Source organism: Vitis riparia, chromosome 10 (genome assembly GCF_004353265.1).
Source record: "Vitis riparia cultivar Riparia Gloire de Montpellier isolate 1030 chromosome 10, EGFV_Vit.rip_1.0, whole genome shotgun sequence".
Taxonomy (NCBI): Eukaryota; Viridiplantae; Streptophyta; class Magnoliopsida; order Vitales; family Vitaceae; genus Vitis; species Vitis riparia.
In genome coordinates, this window is record NC_048440.1 from 22702711 (window position 1) to 22717633 (window position 14923).

General features: G+C 37.1%; 2 protein-coding genes across 2 annotated transcripts; both read left to right on the forward strand.

The window, feature by feature from the left end:
* Window positions 1–485: 485 nt before the first annotated feature.
* LOC117924295 lies at window positions 486–2694 on the forward strand. The gene has a single exon (XM_034842896.1). The coding sequence runs from the start codon at window positions 1794–1796 to the stop codon at window positions 2361–2363; it is 570 nt and encodes a 189-aa protein (XP_034698787.1). The 5' UTR covers window positions 486–1793; the 3' UTR covers window positions 2364–2694.
* A 2626-nt stretch (window positions 2695–5320) lies between these two features.
* Window positions 5321–13034, forward strand: LOC117923378 (probable beta-1,3-galactosyltransferase 2). The gene is made up of 11 exons (XM_034841638.1): window positions 5321–6011; window positions 6933–7035; window positions 7730–7794; window positions 7899–8110; window positions 8204–8267; window positions 9246–9318; window positions 9450–9570; window positions 10721–10808; window positions 10894–11019; window positions 11275–11384; window positions 12471–13034. The coding sequence occupies exons 1-11, from the start codon at window positions 5896–5898 to the stop codon at window positions 12617–12619; spliced, it is 1227 nt and encodes a 408-aa protein (XP_034697529.1). The 5' UTR covers window positions 5321–5895; the 3' UTR covers window positions 12620–13034.
* Window positions 13035–14923: the final 1889 nt, after the last annotated feature.

Genomic DNA, 14923 nt, shown 5'->3' on the forward strand with positions numbered 1-14923 from the left:
TGCTGGTGCCACAGTTCCATACCATTATGAGACATTGGCTTATGATTTGAGTGTGTCTCCTAAAGTTAAAGGGTGGATATTCCTTTAAATAGGAGGGTAGATTCCCTAATAATTTGGATCAAACTTTCATCCAACTGCACCCACCTTGAACTTCTCAAAATTGTTAGATTCTTTATCCATACCTGTCAAATTTCACTGAAAGGCTAAAAGTCTATGGACTCTTTGAACTGGAACTGCAACGAAACACAGAACCCACTTCATGAACCCTTTGATTTTAGAGGTAAAGTGGTCAAGATAGAGATAATCATTGCAAGAAAATGAGAGTCTGAAATGGGTTTTGCCGGAAGAAGTCCAAGCATGAATCAATATTTTCTACTTCACTGGGTGGGTGAATGCCAATTGCCATGAACAATCACTGCATGGACCCTATGGGAAGGGGAGGGGAGGGGAGGAAAGGACGTTGACCCACAGGCCACCCTTTGTGTCTCTGTGTGGTGGACCCTCCTGATATGAAATTGAGAAGACCTCACCCTACCAGTCTACCACCCTGACATATAATTGCACCCACATTCACATACTCATCTCTCTCTCTCTCTCTCTCTCTCTCTCCCTAGTCTTCTACTCTACATTCACGTTATCTGCAATGATCCCCAAAACCCAGGAAGCATTGAAGAATGAAGCAATAGATAGGAGTTCAGTCACAGTTAAATCACAAACACCCACCATAGATCTCAATGTGTACCAGTGAACGAAGTGCTTTTACTACATGAGCGCCTGCTCCAAGGCACCCCGCTTAAAGAAAAGTTGGTTCAGAGAAGAGAAAAGATGGGGGGTGGAGAGAGTGAGTGCAGAGAGAAAGTGGAGAGTTGTTTCTCTTTCTCTGTCTCGTTGTGCTGTCTCTGTGGTGGTGACAGGCACAGCCAAATGAGCTAACTAGGCTGAGTTGTTGCGACTTGGGACTTGGGGAGTTGGATAAGGATACGGAACTCTGAGGAGTTTTGTCAGACCAATAATTTCTGTTTACCTTTCCAATCAAAAACTCTGGTTTTTTGAAAAAATTGGGAGGAACCTTTTCTCGAGAAGTATCTGGATACAGAAGGGTTTCCAAAGGAGGAGAAAGAAGTGGTGTTCGGGGTTGATCAATGGGCTCCTTGGCCTATTATTCTTGATATTCTTGCTCCTTTCTTTCTTCTTCTTCTTCTATTTATTGTTCATAGATTTTTGTATTAAACTCACCTTCCGGTGACCATTTACCATTTCTAAGTGGAGGGGTTGGAAAAGAGTAGAAAACTGATATTCTTATTAAAAAAACCTAATTACCCTTACTTTTCTTGGCAATGATGGCTACCCAAAAAAAACACATCTCATATTCATAAACATCTATCTTTGTTGTCTTTTTCTCATTGATTTCTGCAGAGTACCATATTTAGACCCTCGAAGTCTGTGAGCTTGTTTGGAGGTTTCCTGAGCCGCGGAAAAGGGTTTTCACAGCTTCTCTTTCTTAACTTCTGATTGGTTTTTATTCTTGAGATAATTTTGAAACACTGGTTCTTTCTGGAGGGTATTGAAACAAAGGGAAGGTAGATTCCTCCTTATTCTCTTACACCCCTTTTCCTTTTTGATTCCCAAGAACACACTAACAAAGCCACACTCCAAAAAAAAAAAAAAAGAAACCCATTTGTTTTTCATCTACTTATATTGCAGGAAGTGATTCTGTTGCTCAGACCTATCTCTTTTCTCTCTCCTCTCTCTGCGCACCCATTTCAATTTTGTGGGGTTTGGAGCAATCAGCCATGGCTAATAGGCATGCTGCCGTAGGGAATAGCAGTGGTGGTGGGGGTAGATCAATGAGAGATGAAGATTTTGATGAAGAAGATGTGTGGGGTGTTGTGAAGGACAGAGAAGATTCAAGTCCTATAATGAGGAAATCCAAGGATTACTCCTCTGGTTCTTCATCTTCTTCTTCGTCTTCTGCATGGCGCCTACCCACTGCTCCAAGAGGGATCAGAAGAGGCAACAACACTCCTTCCCATGAAGCCAAGCTGGTTCAACACTCATCAGCTCCAATGAACATCCCTGACTGGTCAAAGATTTACAGAAAGAACTCAAGGGCTATGCCATGGGTTGATGGTGTGGAAGATGTCAATGATGCTGGCAACACTCATCAAATATGTGTTGTTGATGATGATGATGATGATGGAGATGATGACATAGTCCCTCCACATGAATGGATTGCTAGGAAGCTTGCAAGCAGTCAGATTTCGTCCTTCTCTGTCTGTGAAGGGGTTGGAAGGACACTCAAAGGAAGAGATCTCAGCAAAGTGAGGAATGCTGTTCTGACAAAAACTGGGTTCTTAGAGTAGTGTCTTTTATCAGCCCACCACCCACCTCCACCACCATCGTTCTCTGTTCTGTTCCTATGTAATCTTTTTCAATTTCTTTTTTACCTTCAGCTTTACTGTTAGTCAGGTGGGGTGGTGGACCTAGGATTAGAACAGAGTCTCTCTAAAAGCAGTCACAACTGCCTTTTCTTGGTGCTGTTTGGAAATAGTGAAAAAAAAATGAAGAACAGCCTCAGAGGTTTTTGTCTGTTAGGACTTGTGTTTTGGTTGGGTTGATTGGATATTGCACCTATGTAAGTGAAACTGGGGATATGAAAAAAGTAATTGGTTAATCTTCAGGTCTTTTTGGTAAGTGTCTTCATGTCTTGTTCTCTGCTTTTTGGCTGCTTTTCTGCAACTATTCTTGGTTATTTTTAGTAGCTTCATACCTGTTTGTTTTATTCATTTCTTACTTTATTTTTGTTGGGTGAGAAACAAGTTAGATAGCATCCAAATGTTACATCATAAGGGACCCTCCATTCCCAAGTTGACCCCAATCACTTGCCTCTTGCTCTTAGGATGCTCCCTCTAGATACTAACTAAAGTAGAGCCCATTTCTTTATGCAGGGATGCCATATATGTATTCATCTCCTCCCTGCACACCCCCTTGTGCTAATATTGGAATTTTCTTGTTAGGAGTATATGCCTCTCAATCCCAATATACCCTCATCTGCAAGCAACACATGCTCCTGTGTCAGATTATGTGGTCCAAATAGTCAGAAATTTGCCATTAGGGATATCTTTCTTGATTGAATCCTATCAAATTCTTGACCCTTGATACTTCACTTTCCTGCCCAGTCTCTCTCCCAACTTTGGTTATATAGGTTTTGAGCAGGAGTGGGCAATTAGTGGCAGATTGTTGGCCAAATGTTCAGAATACTGCTCCTAGGAGTATCGTTCTGTCCAGCAAATCCCATTCAATCATTGGAATTCAGTCTCTGCTAGTCTCCCAGGATGTGAGGAGGGCTTAGCAGTCATATGTATGCACATTGTTTGCGTGCAAAACGTGATCTAGTACATACTATATGACAATTAAGAATGTCATTGTAGGTGGTCAAGTATCATACTATGAGACAATTAAGAAGTTTGTTGTAGGAATATTTGTGGTCTTATGTATCTTTCTATTTATAGAAGTTTTGAGCAGGACTTTGACACCAGATGACACGCTAAATTAGCAAGTAATACACAATGTAGTATCATTCTACATGATGGATACTCAGAATACTGTTACTAGCTTATAGGAAAATCTATTGTCTTAAATGGTTGTGTGATCTCCCTGGCTGACATTTATTTTCCTGATCCTTCATCAAGTGGGGATATTCAAATCCTCTAGTAATTCTACACAGGTTGTACTTAGCCTCCATGTGAAAATAGGTTGTATTTGAACAACATTCTCATTAGGAAGTTATTGATTTTGTTATTAATTACTTCTTCATTAGAAACTATGCCCAACTAGTGAAAAAATGGGAAAAAAAAATCTAACACAAAAACAGTAAAGATTTAGGTGACTAGCAGAGTCTCAGTATTAGCTAGGTTAACAAAGTTCTTCCATCACCACTCTGGAGGAATATATAAACACACAATCATGGGAGATACAAAAGGTACAATGAAAACCTCTAATTTCTTAGATTGCAACCTACTCTAAAAGGTTGATGGACATGAGAGTCTAAGCAAAAGTTCTTTAGGAGGGTGCATTTTCTTTAACTGGTTCTCTAGAAGATGCAAATGGAGGCCAAAAGCTTTCAAAATTATCTACACTTCTTTCCTCCAAAAGGCGATACCATTGGTATAGAATTAGTAGTTCACAAGTAGAATCCTCCCAATTCCCCTCCTGGGACCAGTTCTCCTTTTGCTTTGTATCTGTTTCTTGAATACTATAATTCAATTCAATGATCCTTGTGCTCCACCAGGAAGGTTGGTTTTACCCCCTTTTCCCAACAAGAATAACCATGATTTTGGTGAAAGATTCCCTGTACCTTTCCCTCCCCACCACTATTAGGATCATGGTGTGAGCATCCTCCAAAAGTTATAGGAACAAACAGCAGAATCAAGACCTGCCAAGGCACGTTACGATACAATACAATTCAGTGCAACTTGTTCTGGTTTTCAGGTAGAATCCCCTGTTGTGATCCGAATCAGTATGCATTATATTCCCATATATGGTCCTCCAGCTGACCCTTTCAAGGTCAAGTTCAGTTTCTTTTTCTTTCTTGATGCAACCTTAGCTTTTTATTGCCTGTGTACAAGATACTGAAACCACCTCTCTTCTTGTTTATCATCAGGACTTATTATCTATGTGAAGCAGATGTTTTATTTAATTGAAAACTAGTGGACATTCTATAGTGAAATGAAATTATTGTGATTGTAGCAAGGCTTATTGAACATTTTCTGCTGATATGGTGCAAATTTGCAGTGGGCAGATCAATTGAATAGGATCCAAGAAGAGTCAAGCCAGATGGCCTTATCAGCTTGCTGGGTTTTGGGCTGCACAGAGACCGGGTTTAGGCCGGGTCTGGGTTAACCCAGCACAACCAGTTTGTTGAACACAATGCCAAGGTCACTGGCCACTCTCTCTTATAACCAGGCCCTTGATGCATGGTCCTCGGACCAAGCTGAGCACCCATATTTCAAGCATGGTTTCTAGACTAAAAAGCTCAAACCTCCTGAATCAGATTGCAGTAAGGACTTGGGCTGATACTTAAAGTTCAAACTTCAAAATGGGCTTCTCCTTTTGAATCAAAAAAGGCAAAACAACAAAAAAGAATTGATCACCCTTTTTGTATGCATATAAATTTGTCAGATTCTTTCTTTACAAGATTGGTGTCTACTGATTTCAAAATTCAAATGGTGGTACTTCCAGGAGAAGAAATGAGACCAAAAGAAAAAAATGAAAAAATGAAAAAAAGGAAAAAAAAAAAAAAAAAAAAAAAAAAGCATAGGCAAATACCTGAAGGAAAGAAAGAACAGTTATGCTGCATTAACTTCAATACCAAAATAAAACTCCCTCTGACACATTAAAAGAGCAAACTGTTAATTGAATCCTAGCAAATTAATAACTAATATTTGAAACATATGTATTTATTATTGATTTTTCAAATTAAAGTTACGTAATTTTTAAAAATAATGGAAGGAAAACTCTACAATTACTTGGAATTTAAAATGGAAATGAAATTGAAGTTCAACAGAAAACTGAACAGATCCAACCTCTACATGGAACTGTTACTGTTCCTTTATTTGTTTTTTTTCCAGTAAATTTAAGTTTATGGGAAACGTTTGTTGAAGGACGGTTCAGTATTTTGGAATATTAAGAGAGGGCAGTTGGTGGGTCTGCACTCTTCTCACTCCAATGCAGGGGAGGTGAGAGAGGGACAAGGATTGAGTGGGAGAGAACGTAAAAATTTGATCTTTGGTGGTGAAATTTCCAAATTTGTTTCTGGGTTTTGCAGATTGGTGTCTCTGAATTGTTGGATTTTTTTTGGGAGTATAAGGTTAGTGAGAGGGAACAAGACCAAAAATGTATTTGAAAAACAGGGGAGGAACAGAGTATCCTTCTAAGAGTGTTGTATCTCGGAATTTGGCGCTTTTGCTTTGCTTGAGCAGCTTCTGTGCTGGCATGTTCTTCACCAACAGGTATTTCTTTAATGGGTCTCTGTTTCTTCTTTGAATTTGGAACTTTTCCTTTTATTTGTGCTCCTGTTTGGTTGGTGAGAAAATGTAGGGAGAAAAACAATGAACTTAGAATTTTTGTACATTGGGTTCTTCCTTATTTGGAGCCTGGGATCAAGACCTTGATTCGACTGAGCCTAGTTGAATTATTTGGCTTAGCATAAAGCATAAATTCAAAATTCTATTTCTCTTCCTTTTTCCCCACTTTTCTCGGGAACCAAATGGATGGTGATGGTTGTTCTTCTTGTGGAGGGCTTTTGGTTTGCTTCAATGCATTTTTCCCATATGTGTATGAATAGGTGCCTTTTTCCGAGAAAAAGTAATCCACGGTTTACTTAGAAACTATCTTTTACATCTGGATATTAATGGGTGTTGAATGAGATTCTAAAAAATTGGTTGATAATTGTGTTTGTGAATTGGGGTCATTGATTGGTAGTGATTCTTGTTTGAAGTGGTCCTGGATCCAAATATTATGAGTATATTTGAATTTTGTTGTGCTTTTCCATGTGGTTTTCTGAATTTGGATATCTTAGACTAGGGCCAACTTCAATCCTTTTGCACTTTCTTTCCTGTTTACATCAGTCATCAAAATTTGGATTTCTTTATGCATGTGCCTCACATTGTTCCATTTGGGGAAAGATGATTTTTCTTGATTTATTTTATTTATTTATGGTTCACCTCCCTCATATCTCTCTTGGAAGGGGAGATTTCTGTGTATGCTGTGCTTGGCAATCTGTGGCTTATCTTCATTATGTTGAAAGAAAACTTGTTTATCTCGAAATATTTTTCTTATATTGCAATTTTTATGGGTTGGGAAATGGTCGTGTGGGTGTGGCTGGTGTTAGTATATTCCTTTCCATATTAATCAAGAACTGTTGGTTTTAGGATGTGGGCAGCGTTTGAAGCTAAAGGCACAGAGAGGATGACTGGAATTAAAGATGAAAGAATTAAATTAGCTTCTGAGGGTTGTACTCCAAAACTAGCAAGTGTATGTATCCAAATATTTCACTTTCATTCTAGTCTCATTTTACACAGGGTCAAATTCATGGAAGAATGTTCTTCAGTTACTGTTAACACAAATTTTGCTGGCTTATTTAGTGTGCATATAATTTGAAATCTTTTAAGGGCATGTTTGGTGTAGATATCTTCTGTTATTCTTCATTAGCAGTCTTTACATTATTAATCATATTGTGCCTTGTTAGTTTGGCTTCTTTTGGTTTATATATGAAACCCAAGGGCAGTTCCATCCAAAATATTTGTATTTTAATTCATGATTACAAATAGTATTTGCTTGGGATAATAATGCCCGGTATCCCAGGTGTATTCTTTCCTAAAAAAGTATTCAGGGTGAAAGCATAGTGCTTGGGAATTCCGTTTTAGGTATCAGCTTCTTTATAACTCTGAGGTGGTCTTTAGCTCATCTGAAAAGCACTTATTTTTCCTCTCTACTAAAGCTTAAAAATGGCTTCTTGATACTTTTCCAATGATAACTGCTGTAGTGATATACAAGAAAATTTTCTTTGTAAATGTGATTTCATGACCACCAACAAGATTGTCTGTTTAGCTCTGGTGGCTTCTAGTTATTTTTCATTCAAACTCATAGTTAGATATTTGCCTTGATTGTTTTAGGTAATATTGACATGTTTATTATAATTTTTCATCAATCTTTTTGCCTCACTCAGAAGGTGATAAGGCACAAATCCAACAACATTCTGGGGGAAGTTTCAAAGACCCATCATGCTGTCCAGTAAGTGAAAAATCAATGCTTGTTTTCTCTGGATTTCTCCTATATTAGGTATTTGCCTATCTGGTAATCTGAGCCGAAAGTTTATTGCCATATATGGAATGCAGAACACTAGATAAAACAATTTCAAATCTGGAGATGGAATTAGCTGCTGCAAGGGCAGCTCAAGAGTCTGTATTGAATGATTCTCTCATATCAGAAGACCACAATATCGCTGAATCAACAAAGAAAAGAAAATATTTAATGGTTATAGGAATCAATACAGCTTTTAGTAGCCGGAAACGAAGAGATTCAGTTCGTGCAACTTGGATGCCACAAGGTGCATAAACTGGCCTCATACTTGTTTTTCAACTTTTTGTTGCCTGTCTTATGCTATTTTTGTTGATTATTTTACTGTGGAAAAAATAACTAGGTGAGAAGAGAAAGAAACTGGAAGAAGAAAAGGGCATTGTCATACGCTTTGTTATTGGTCACAGGTGGGATTTAATATTCCCTTCTTCAATGCTATGTTATTTAAGGACATACACATTCTGAATTTATTTTAACATGCTCAGCTATGCCATTTCCTCTAATGTTTGCTTATGCATTTTGCTGTCTTCACATAGAATATTAATGTCCGATATTCTATAATTGAGGTTTAGAATTTAGGTCTAGTATAAAGAAAAAGGAGTAATTATTAACACAGTGATGAAATGGTAAATTTAGGACTTTAGTGACTATGAGAAAGAATACACAGAGCACTTCAAATTTATTTGAACGAAAATTTCTGCTACTCTAAAAGAATTACTTTTGCCTTCATTTTCAGTTATATCTAGATGGCCACTAAATGATGTTGCCTTGAGTAAAAGATGGAAGTGAGGCATTGTTAAAACAAGTTTTGGAAAGCTTAAGATAACCTTTGAAAACATATGTGACCCAAGGATGGAATCCAAATACTCACAGATTTTGTATAGGTTTTTGTTAAAAGCATGGCTTCCATGTTAACGTTGTTAGAATGCTGGAAATGCTTGTGGTTTGACTATTCTTCAATAAGGTGTTTTATGGGGTCCAAACTTTCTACCATTTTGTCATATCAAGTTTTCTCAGAGAACTTGCCTAAATTTTCATGCGGATTGAGTAAGTCAGCATGAGGTTATTTAATCTGCATCTTTTATCGATGGTTATTTAAGTAGCTATGCACCAATACATGCTGACACGGTGAAAAAACCAGTATCACTGTATGTCATCTGACTGGACGGGATTCTCTTGCATGATTAGCAGAAGATCTAGTCAGGTTTTTTGGGTGTCACACTTAACTCTATTTTCTATGACCACCCTCATGAATTGAGCCTCAAAACACTTGCAATTTGATGAATATGTTCACTCAATTATTCTAGTTGTTTGTAAGTTCTTGGGATTTACAATGTGGATTTGGTGAATATGATGAATTTTGGCAACTGGCCTTTTGTCACTAGTTCGACATCTGGTGGTATTCTTGATAAAGCTATTGAAGCAGAGGAAAGAATGCATGGAGACTTCTTGAGACTGGTAATGCTGTTGTCTTGTTCCTTTATGTATGCTTTTCACACTTTACTGGATGTAACACAGATATTTTCTTAAAATTCAAAATGAGGGATTTAATGGGTCTCCATTTGTTTTTCTACATTTCATGTGAGTAGGATCATGTTGAGGGCTACCTGGAATTGTCAGGCAAGACAAAGACATATTTTTCTACTGCTGTTGCTTTGTGGGATGCGGATTTCTATGTCAAAGTTGATGACGATGTTCATGTAAATATAGGTAAAGGTGTTCTGCCCCTTTCCTACATTTTATCCTTCATCTTGTATATTGTAATCGGTAGATGTTGGGAACTTTTAATGTCATATTCAAGAAAAAGATTAAAAAGGAAATTTGAGACAAATATCTGTGATTTCATTGTTATAATCATAGTTCTTAAATGTGCAGAGAGAAAATAAATAAGGAAAATTAGAAAAATATTATAAAAAAATGAAAACATTACTTAAATTTGTGCACACAACTTCAAACTATTGAAGGGCATATTGAATATATATATATTTAAAACTTATGGATTTTTCAAGAAAACATGAAATGCAAGCATGGTGGCATACTTTAAAAAAAATAATAATAATAAAAAAAATAAAAAAAATAAAAAAAATCCAATAGTGAAAACTTGTGAAAATTTGGTAGAAAGGATGATTATGGAACATAATGATGAAGGTTTTGAAATTGTTTCTGAAATTAAAATAACTCGTAATAGTAATGAAAGGCTAAACAATTTCCAATAGTTAATTGCTGGCACCATTGCCTATGCACAAATGTGTTATGTGGTGGTGTAATCCAACCATTCAACATTTGCATAAGTGCATATATGTGAGTGCTGAGTGTGAAAATAATTTTATGGCTCCACACGTGGAGAGTTGCATTGTTATATTGATTATGACAACCATAAAATTCGTTTTTAACATGATGCCTCCCAAGATCATATGTGGTAGGTATTATGAATGTTAGCTTGTGCTAGCTCATCTATTTGACTTATGGTGACTAGTGAAATTAAGATGATATGTGAAAACGTCAATTTAGAGGAAAGCCTGATAATGCTTCCACATCTTTTTGTCTTTCTTTCTTTCTTTTTATTTTTTTTCTTTTTCCTTTTTTGATAAGTAGCTTTTTTCTTTTTAATATTTTTGTCCCTATTGGAATTTGAACTTGGAACCTTCTACATCCCTATCCTAACCCCTTGCCACCTTGAGCCAGGCCTCAAGGGCGGAATGCTGTTCCACATGTCCAAGCTTTAAGTATTGCATGTAACAATTTATTGCTCCTCTGAATGGGTTTTAGCCTGAAATTGCAGTGAATGGATGAGAGTTATTTTTGCTGCATACAGTATTTCCATTCTGTCTTATTGGAGTCTGCTTTGAATTTACCTCAGGAACACTTGCAATGACTTTGGCTCAATATCGGTTGCAACCTCGGGTGTATATAGGCTGCATGAAGTCGGGTCCTGTCCTTGCTCAGAAGTAAGAAGATTGTCAGATTTTTCAATCATCTAAGGGTTGAGGAATCAATTATATTTGGCTTCTAAATATTAATTTAATGAAACAGGGGAGTCAAATACCATGAACCAGAGTATTGGAAATTTGGCGAGGAGGGAAACAAGTATTTCCGTCATGCTACAGGACAACTATATGCTATTTCAAAAAATTTGGCTACTTATATATCAATCAACCGGTAAGTTCCTACTGTCCTTGCACAAAATGTTTGATGAAACCTTAAGCCTGTAATGATTGAATGAAAATTGTTGAATAGCAACTAAAATCATATTTCCTTCCCATGCTGTATGTTTACTTCTTGACTTGGAAGAGGCTGCAGACCACTTTATAGCCCAATTTCTAACATTATTATGATGAACATGGCTAATATTGTTGCTTAAAATGACCTTTCGACCTTTACTTGTGGTGGTGATTTTGCTTTCCATCATTCCAGGCATGTGCTGCATAAGTATGCCAATGAAGATGTTTCACTGGGATCTTGGTTTATTGGATTAGACGTGGAGCATATAGATGACCGGAGACTATGTTGTGGCACCCCACCTGGTAAAATTATAATTACTATTATTGTTATTATACCATGTTCTTTTTTACCTTATATGAAGTATCTTCATCAAAAGCATTTAGTCTTATATTGGGTAACAAATTAAATGTTTCAATTCATATAAACATATATGGTCATGTTTCATGACTCTAGGATTACAGAGTCTGTATGCTATATTAGTGTTTTCAAACCCATATTCACATGGCAGCTAACTGTAAAACCTTTCATCCATATAGATCAGGTTGTGGATTTTTGGAGTACCCAAAGAAGCATTATTGGATGAAAAATATTAGTAAATATCGAAATATTTGTGGATAGTCCTAAATTTTGTTGCATTACACAAGTCCTATTATCTTAAATAGTTATTGGGCTGGCCAGGTCCTAAAATACTGTTATGAGCATCCAACTTGGGTAGGATTCACTCCATATTAGGAGACTCTGTACTTCAAATTCCTAAATATGTTGCCTAGTTTGAAAAACAATTATGCTATACCTGAGCATTGAGGTTAATGCCTAGTTTCTTTTATGGTACCAAGCTACCAATTTACCAATCTGATAATTTGTACTTTCTGTGTGGATATGTTATTTGTATCTGTTCTTTTCCTTTTCCTTGTTGGAAGTGAAAATTCTTAGTGATATGTCTTAGTTGAAGAAGAAAAGAAATAAAATATATACCTATAAAAAAAAAAGAATAAATCATGTGTTTCATTGTCTTGCTCCCCTAGTTCATGAACATGGATGTGAAGTTGCAACCTACCACTTGGTTTAGTCCATAGTCCTTAATAATACTGATGGATAATCAGTCTACCATAGGCCATGGACCTCTGTTAATATTTGGCCCTTCCAGTTGATGGAAATTTAGTTTTGCTCAGGTAAGTCTGATCACCATATCAGTAAATGTGTGGTGCTATCAGTAACATGCTGTCCGGTGCTGGCTCTGCCACCTATTTCTCCAGAAGAATTGGATTAAAAGAAAAAAATAAAAGAAAAGAAGAAAAGGAAGGAAAAAGAAAGAAAAGAAAAAATTGAATGAAAATGCTGCTCATAAGGGAGCACTTTAAAATTGAGAATGTTACTTGTTAATGCAGATTGCGAGTGGAAGGCTGAGGCAGGCAACGTATGTGTTGCTTCATTTGATTGGAGCTGCAGCGGTATTTGCAGATCTTCTGAGAGGATGAAGGATGTTCACCAGCGTTGTGGTGAGGGCAAGAATGCTTTGTGGAGTGCAGTTTTCTGAAAGACAAAACAGATGTCTGAACACAGGAAGGGCACTTCCTTCTGAGAGACCCGCAGATTCACAAAACAAGATAGATATCCATGAGAAAGCAGACCCTTTTTACTTTTTTCCCTTTTGGAAACTTTGTATGTGCTCATAGTGTGTATTTAATACGCAAAATTTAGACTATAGTGAAAGAGGAAAGAAACCTTGCTTCTGGGGATCCATCTCCATTTTAGCTGAGGAGACCAACCCCCAAGAGCAGCCAACAGGAATGCAAGTGACTGTCACTACCCATTCTTTAAATGGTTGGGGGGACTGTATTGTAAGTTGCCATGGCCATGATCTTTATAATAAAGTAGCAATCTTTGTAGGCTGCCTTTGCTGCCTTTTGCTTCATAAAACAATATATGTCAAATGGGCTTTACTGGGTTAATTCCCTGTTTGTTCTTTATTCTCTTCCTTCTTCATAATTGCTAGCGTTGATGTTCTTTTTCAATGAGTTCCTTGCTGCATCCTGAAGCTTCATTCAGCAAATCTGTTGTGTGAGAATTTCTCGTTGTAGTTCATTTACTGATAGAGTTCTAGAGCTTTCAAGTATTCATGATTGAATCAGAGCTTGTCTTATGGCTAAGCCCCAGTAACCCTTCCAAATCATGGAACCCTAGCATAATATCTCTATTTTTCATCAACTGTATTAATCTCTGCTTACAGGGGTCTAATTTAGCAAGTCAGAACCTTCTGTTTGTCTGGGTCATATAAACAGGCCATGGCAGGTTTCTGCTCTAAACTCATTCATTATCAGACCTCCAAATACAACCCCAGTTGTAGAAGAGTCCGTTTGAATCGATTATGGCACTCAGGATCACCATCATGTCACTAATTTGACCATTTTCTTTCCTATAACCCCAGTTTGTCCATTTCATTTTCCCCCTTCTAAGGCCTTCACAAACAGAGTTTTCTGTATCTGGGTTTACAGACAATCTTCTGAGTTCTGATATGTGCTTCCCTCACAATGGTTTGTCCCTTTTTAATTTTTCCCCTTTTCAGGGCTTTACATCTAGAGTTTGTTCCATCCTGGATCCTCTTATGAAGAAATAGGTTTTAGATTAAGGAATTGGTTAACCATGCAGTTATGAACTTATGATATCACCAACCTAAAATAATTTGAATGTATTATGTGGAAGTGTGGCTTGTGTCTTCTGAAACACAAATCCACTAATGAGAACAAGAGGATCGGAATCTGATCACCTACCCCACCAATCTCTCTTTGCCAAAAAAGTGGTGGATCTTTACTTACAAGTAAAACCAGTACAAAAAAATTTGTTTTTTTGTTCTATTCGGTCCTCATCATCTACCAAATCTGAGTCTTTCATTTCAAACCTTGGTGGGTCCTGCAAGAAAACATGGCTTCTGCTTGATGATACCGTAGTGGGAAAAATGGCAAGAATGTGTTAGGTTCATGAGCAGTCATCATGCATGCATTTAAGCAATGGCACAGCCTAACCTGCAGGGAAGAGAACTCAACAACATCTATGACTTAACACGACTTTTCCGAACTCATCTCACAGCTAAATTATACTGACAGTCTACTTGAAAGAGAAGCTTACACTAATTCAATGTTGTAATTGCTGTGTGCTTGGATTCAATGATGCTGCTGCTGCTGCTGCAACACGCTAGTGAAAGTTTGAGAGAAGTAGGACGTGATATTGGCACGGCTCAATCAAACAACAGAGTTCTTAACTTAGAACACAGCTTTCTAATTGAACCGTATCAATATCTCGTGTATCTATACCTGATTGTACACAACTTGTTGTTTGGAGGCGTGGAGAGGGCGCTTCCAAGATGCTTAGCAAGAAGTGAAGAAAATGGGATCGATGTGTCTGTTAGGAGAGGAGGAGATGTGAGCAGAAGGGATGTGGTCTTTGAAGAAGATGACATTGAATTCCTCAACAACCCAGCAATGAAAAGGATAGTATATTTATTTGAAAGCTTAGAGACAAAGGAAAAGCTCTTTCTGAGTCTGAGCCAAGCCTGGAGCAATCAATTTTTGTATTTATGAAGTTGGGGAATACCATATGCTATGGTGTGGTGCCATATCCCATTTGAATTTGAAAAACTTAAGAAGCAAGTCTGGGGTTGAAGTTAAGGAAAGTGTTTTTAAAACGGTTTTTGGTCTACAAAATAGTACAGAACAATTTTAAAAAACAAAAGTCTATTTGAAAATCTTTGAAATACTTTTAACTTATTTTCTATATTTTTAAATACGTTTTAAAAATAATTTTTTATATGTAGTATTTTATTTTTAATCATTATTTATATTTT

Bases quoted from the DNA above. Each gene is read 5' to 3' on its own strand.
- LOC117923378 (XM_034841638.1), top strand. From the start codon at position 5,896: ATGTATTTGAAAAACAGGGGAGGAACAGAGTATCCTTCTAAGAGTGTT. The intron at 9,571-10,720 runs GTAAAGGTGTTC...AATTTACCTCAG, and splicing joins CGATGTTCATGTAAATATAG to GAACACTTGCAATGACTTTG. The intron at 10,809-10,893 runs GTAAGAAGATTG...TTAATGAAACAG, and splicing joins GGTCCTGTCCTTGCTCAGAA to GGGAGTCAAATACCATGAAC.
- LOC117924295 (XM_034842896.1), top strand. From the start codon at position 1,794: ATGGCTAATAGGCATGCTGCCGTAGGGAATAGCAGTGGTGGTGGGGGT.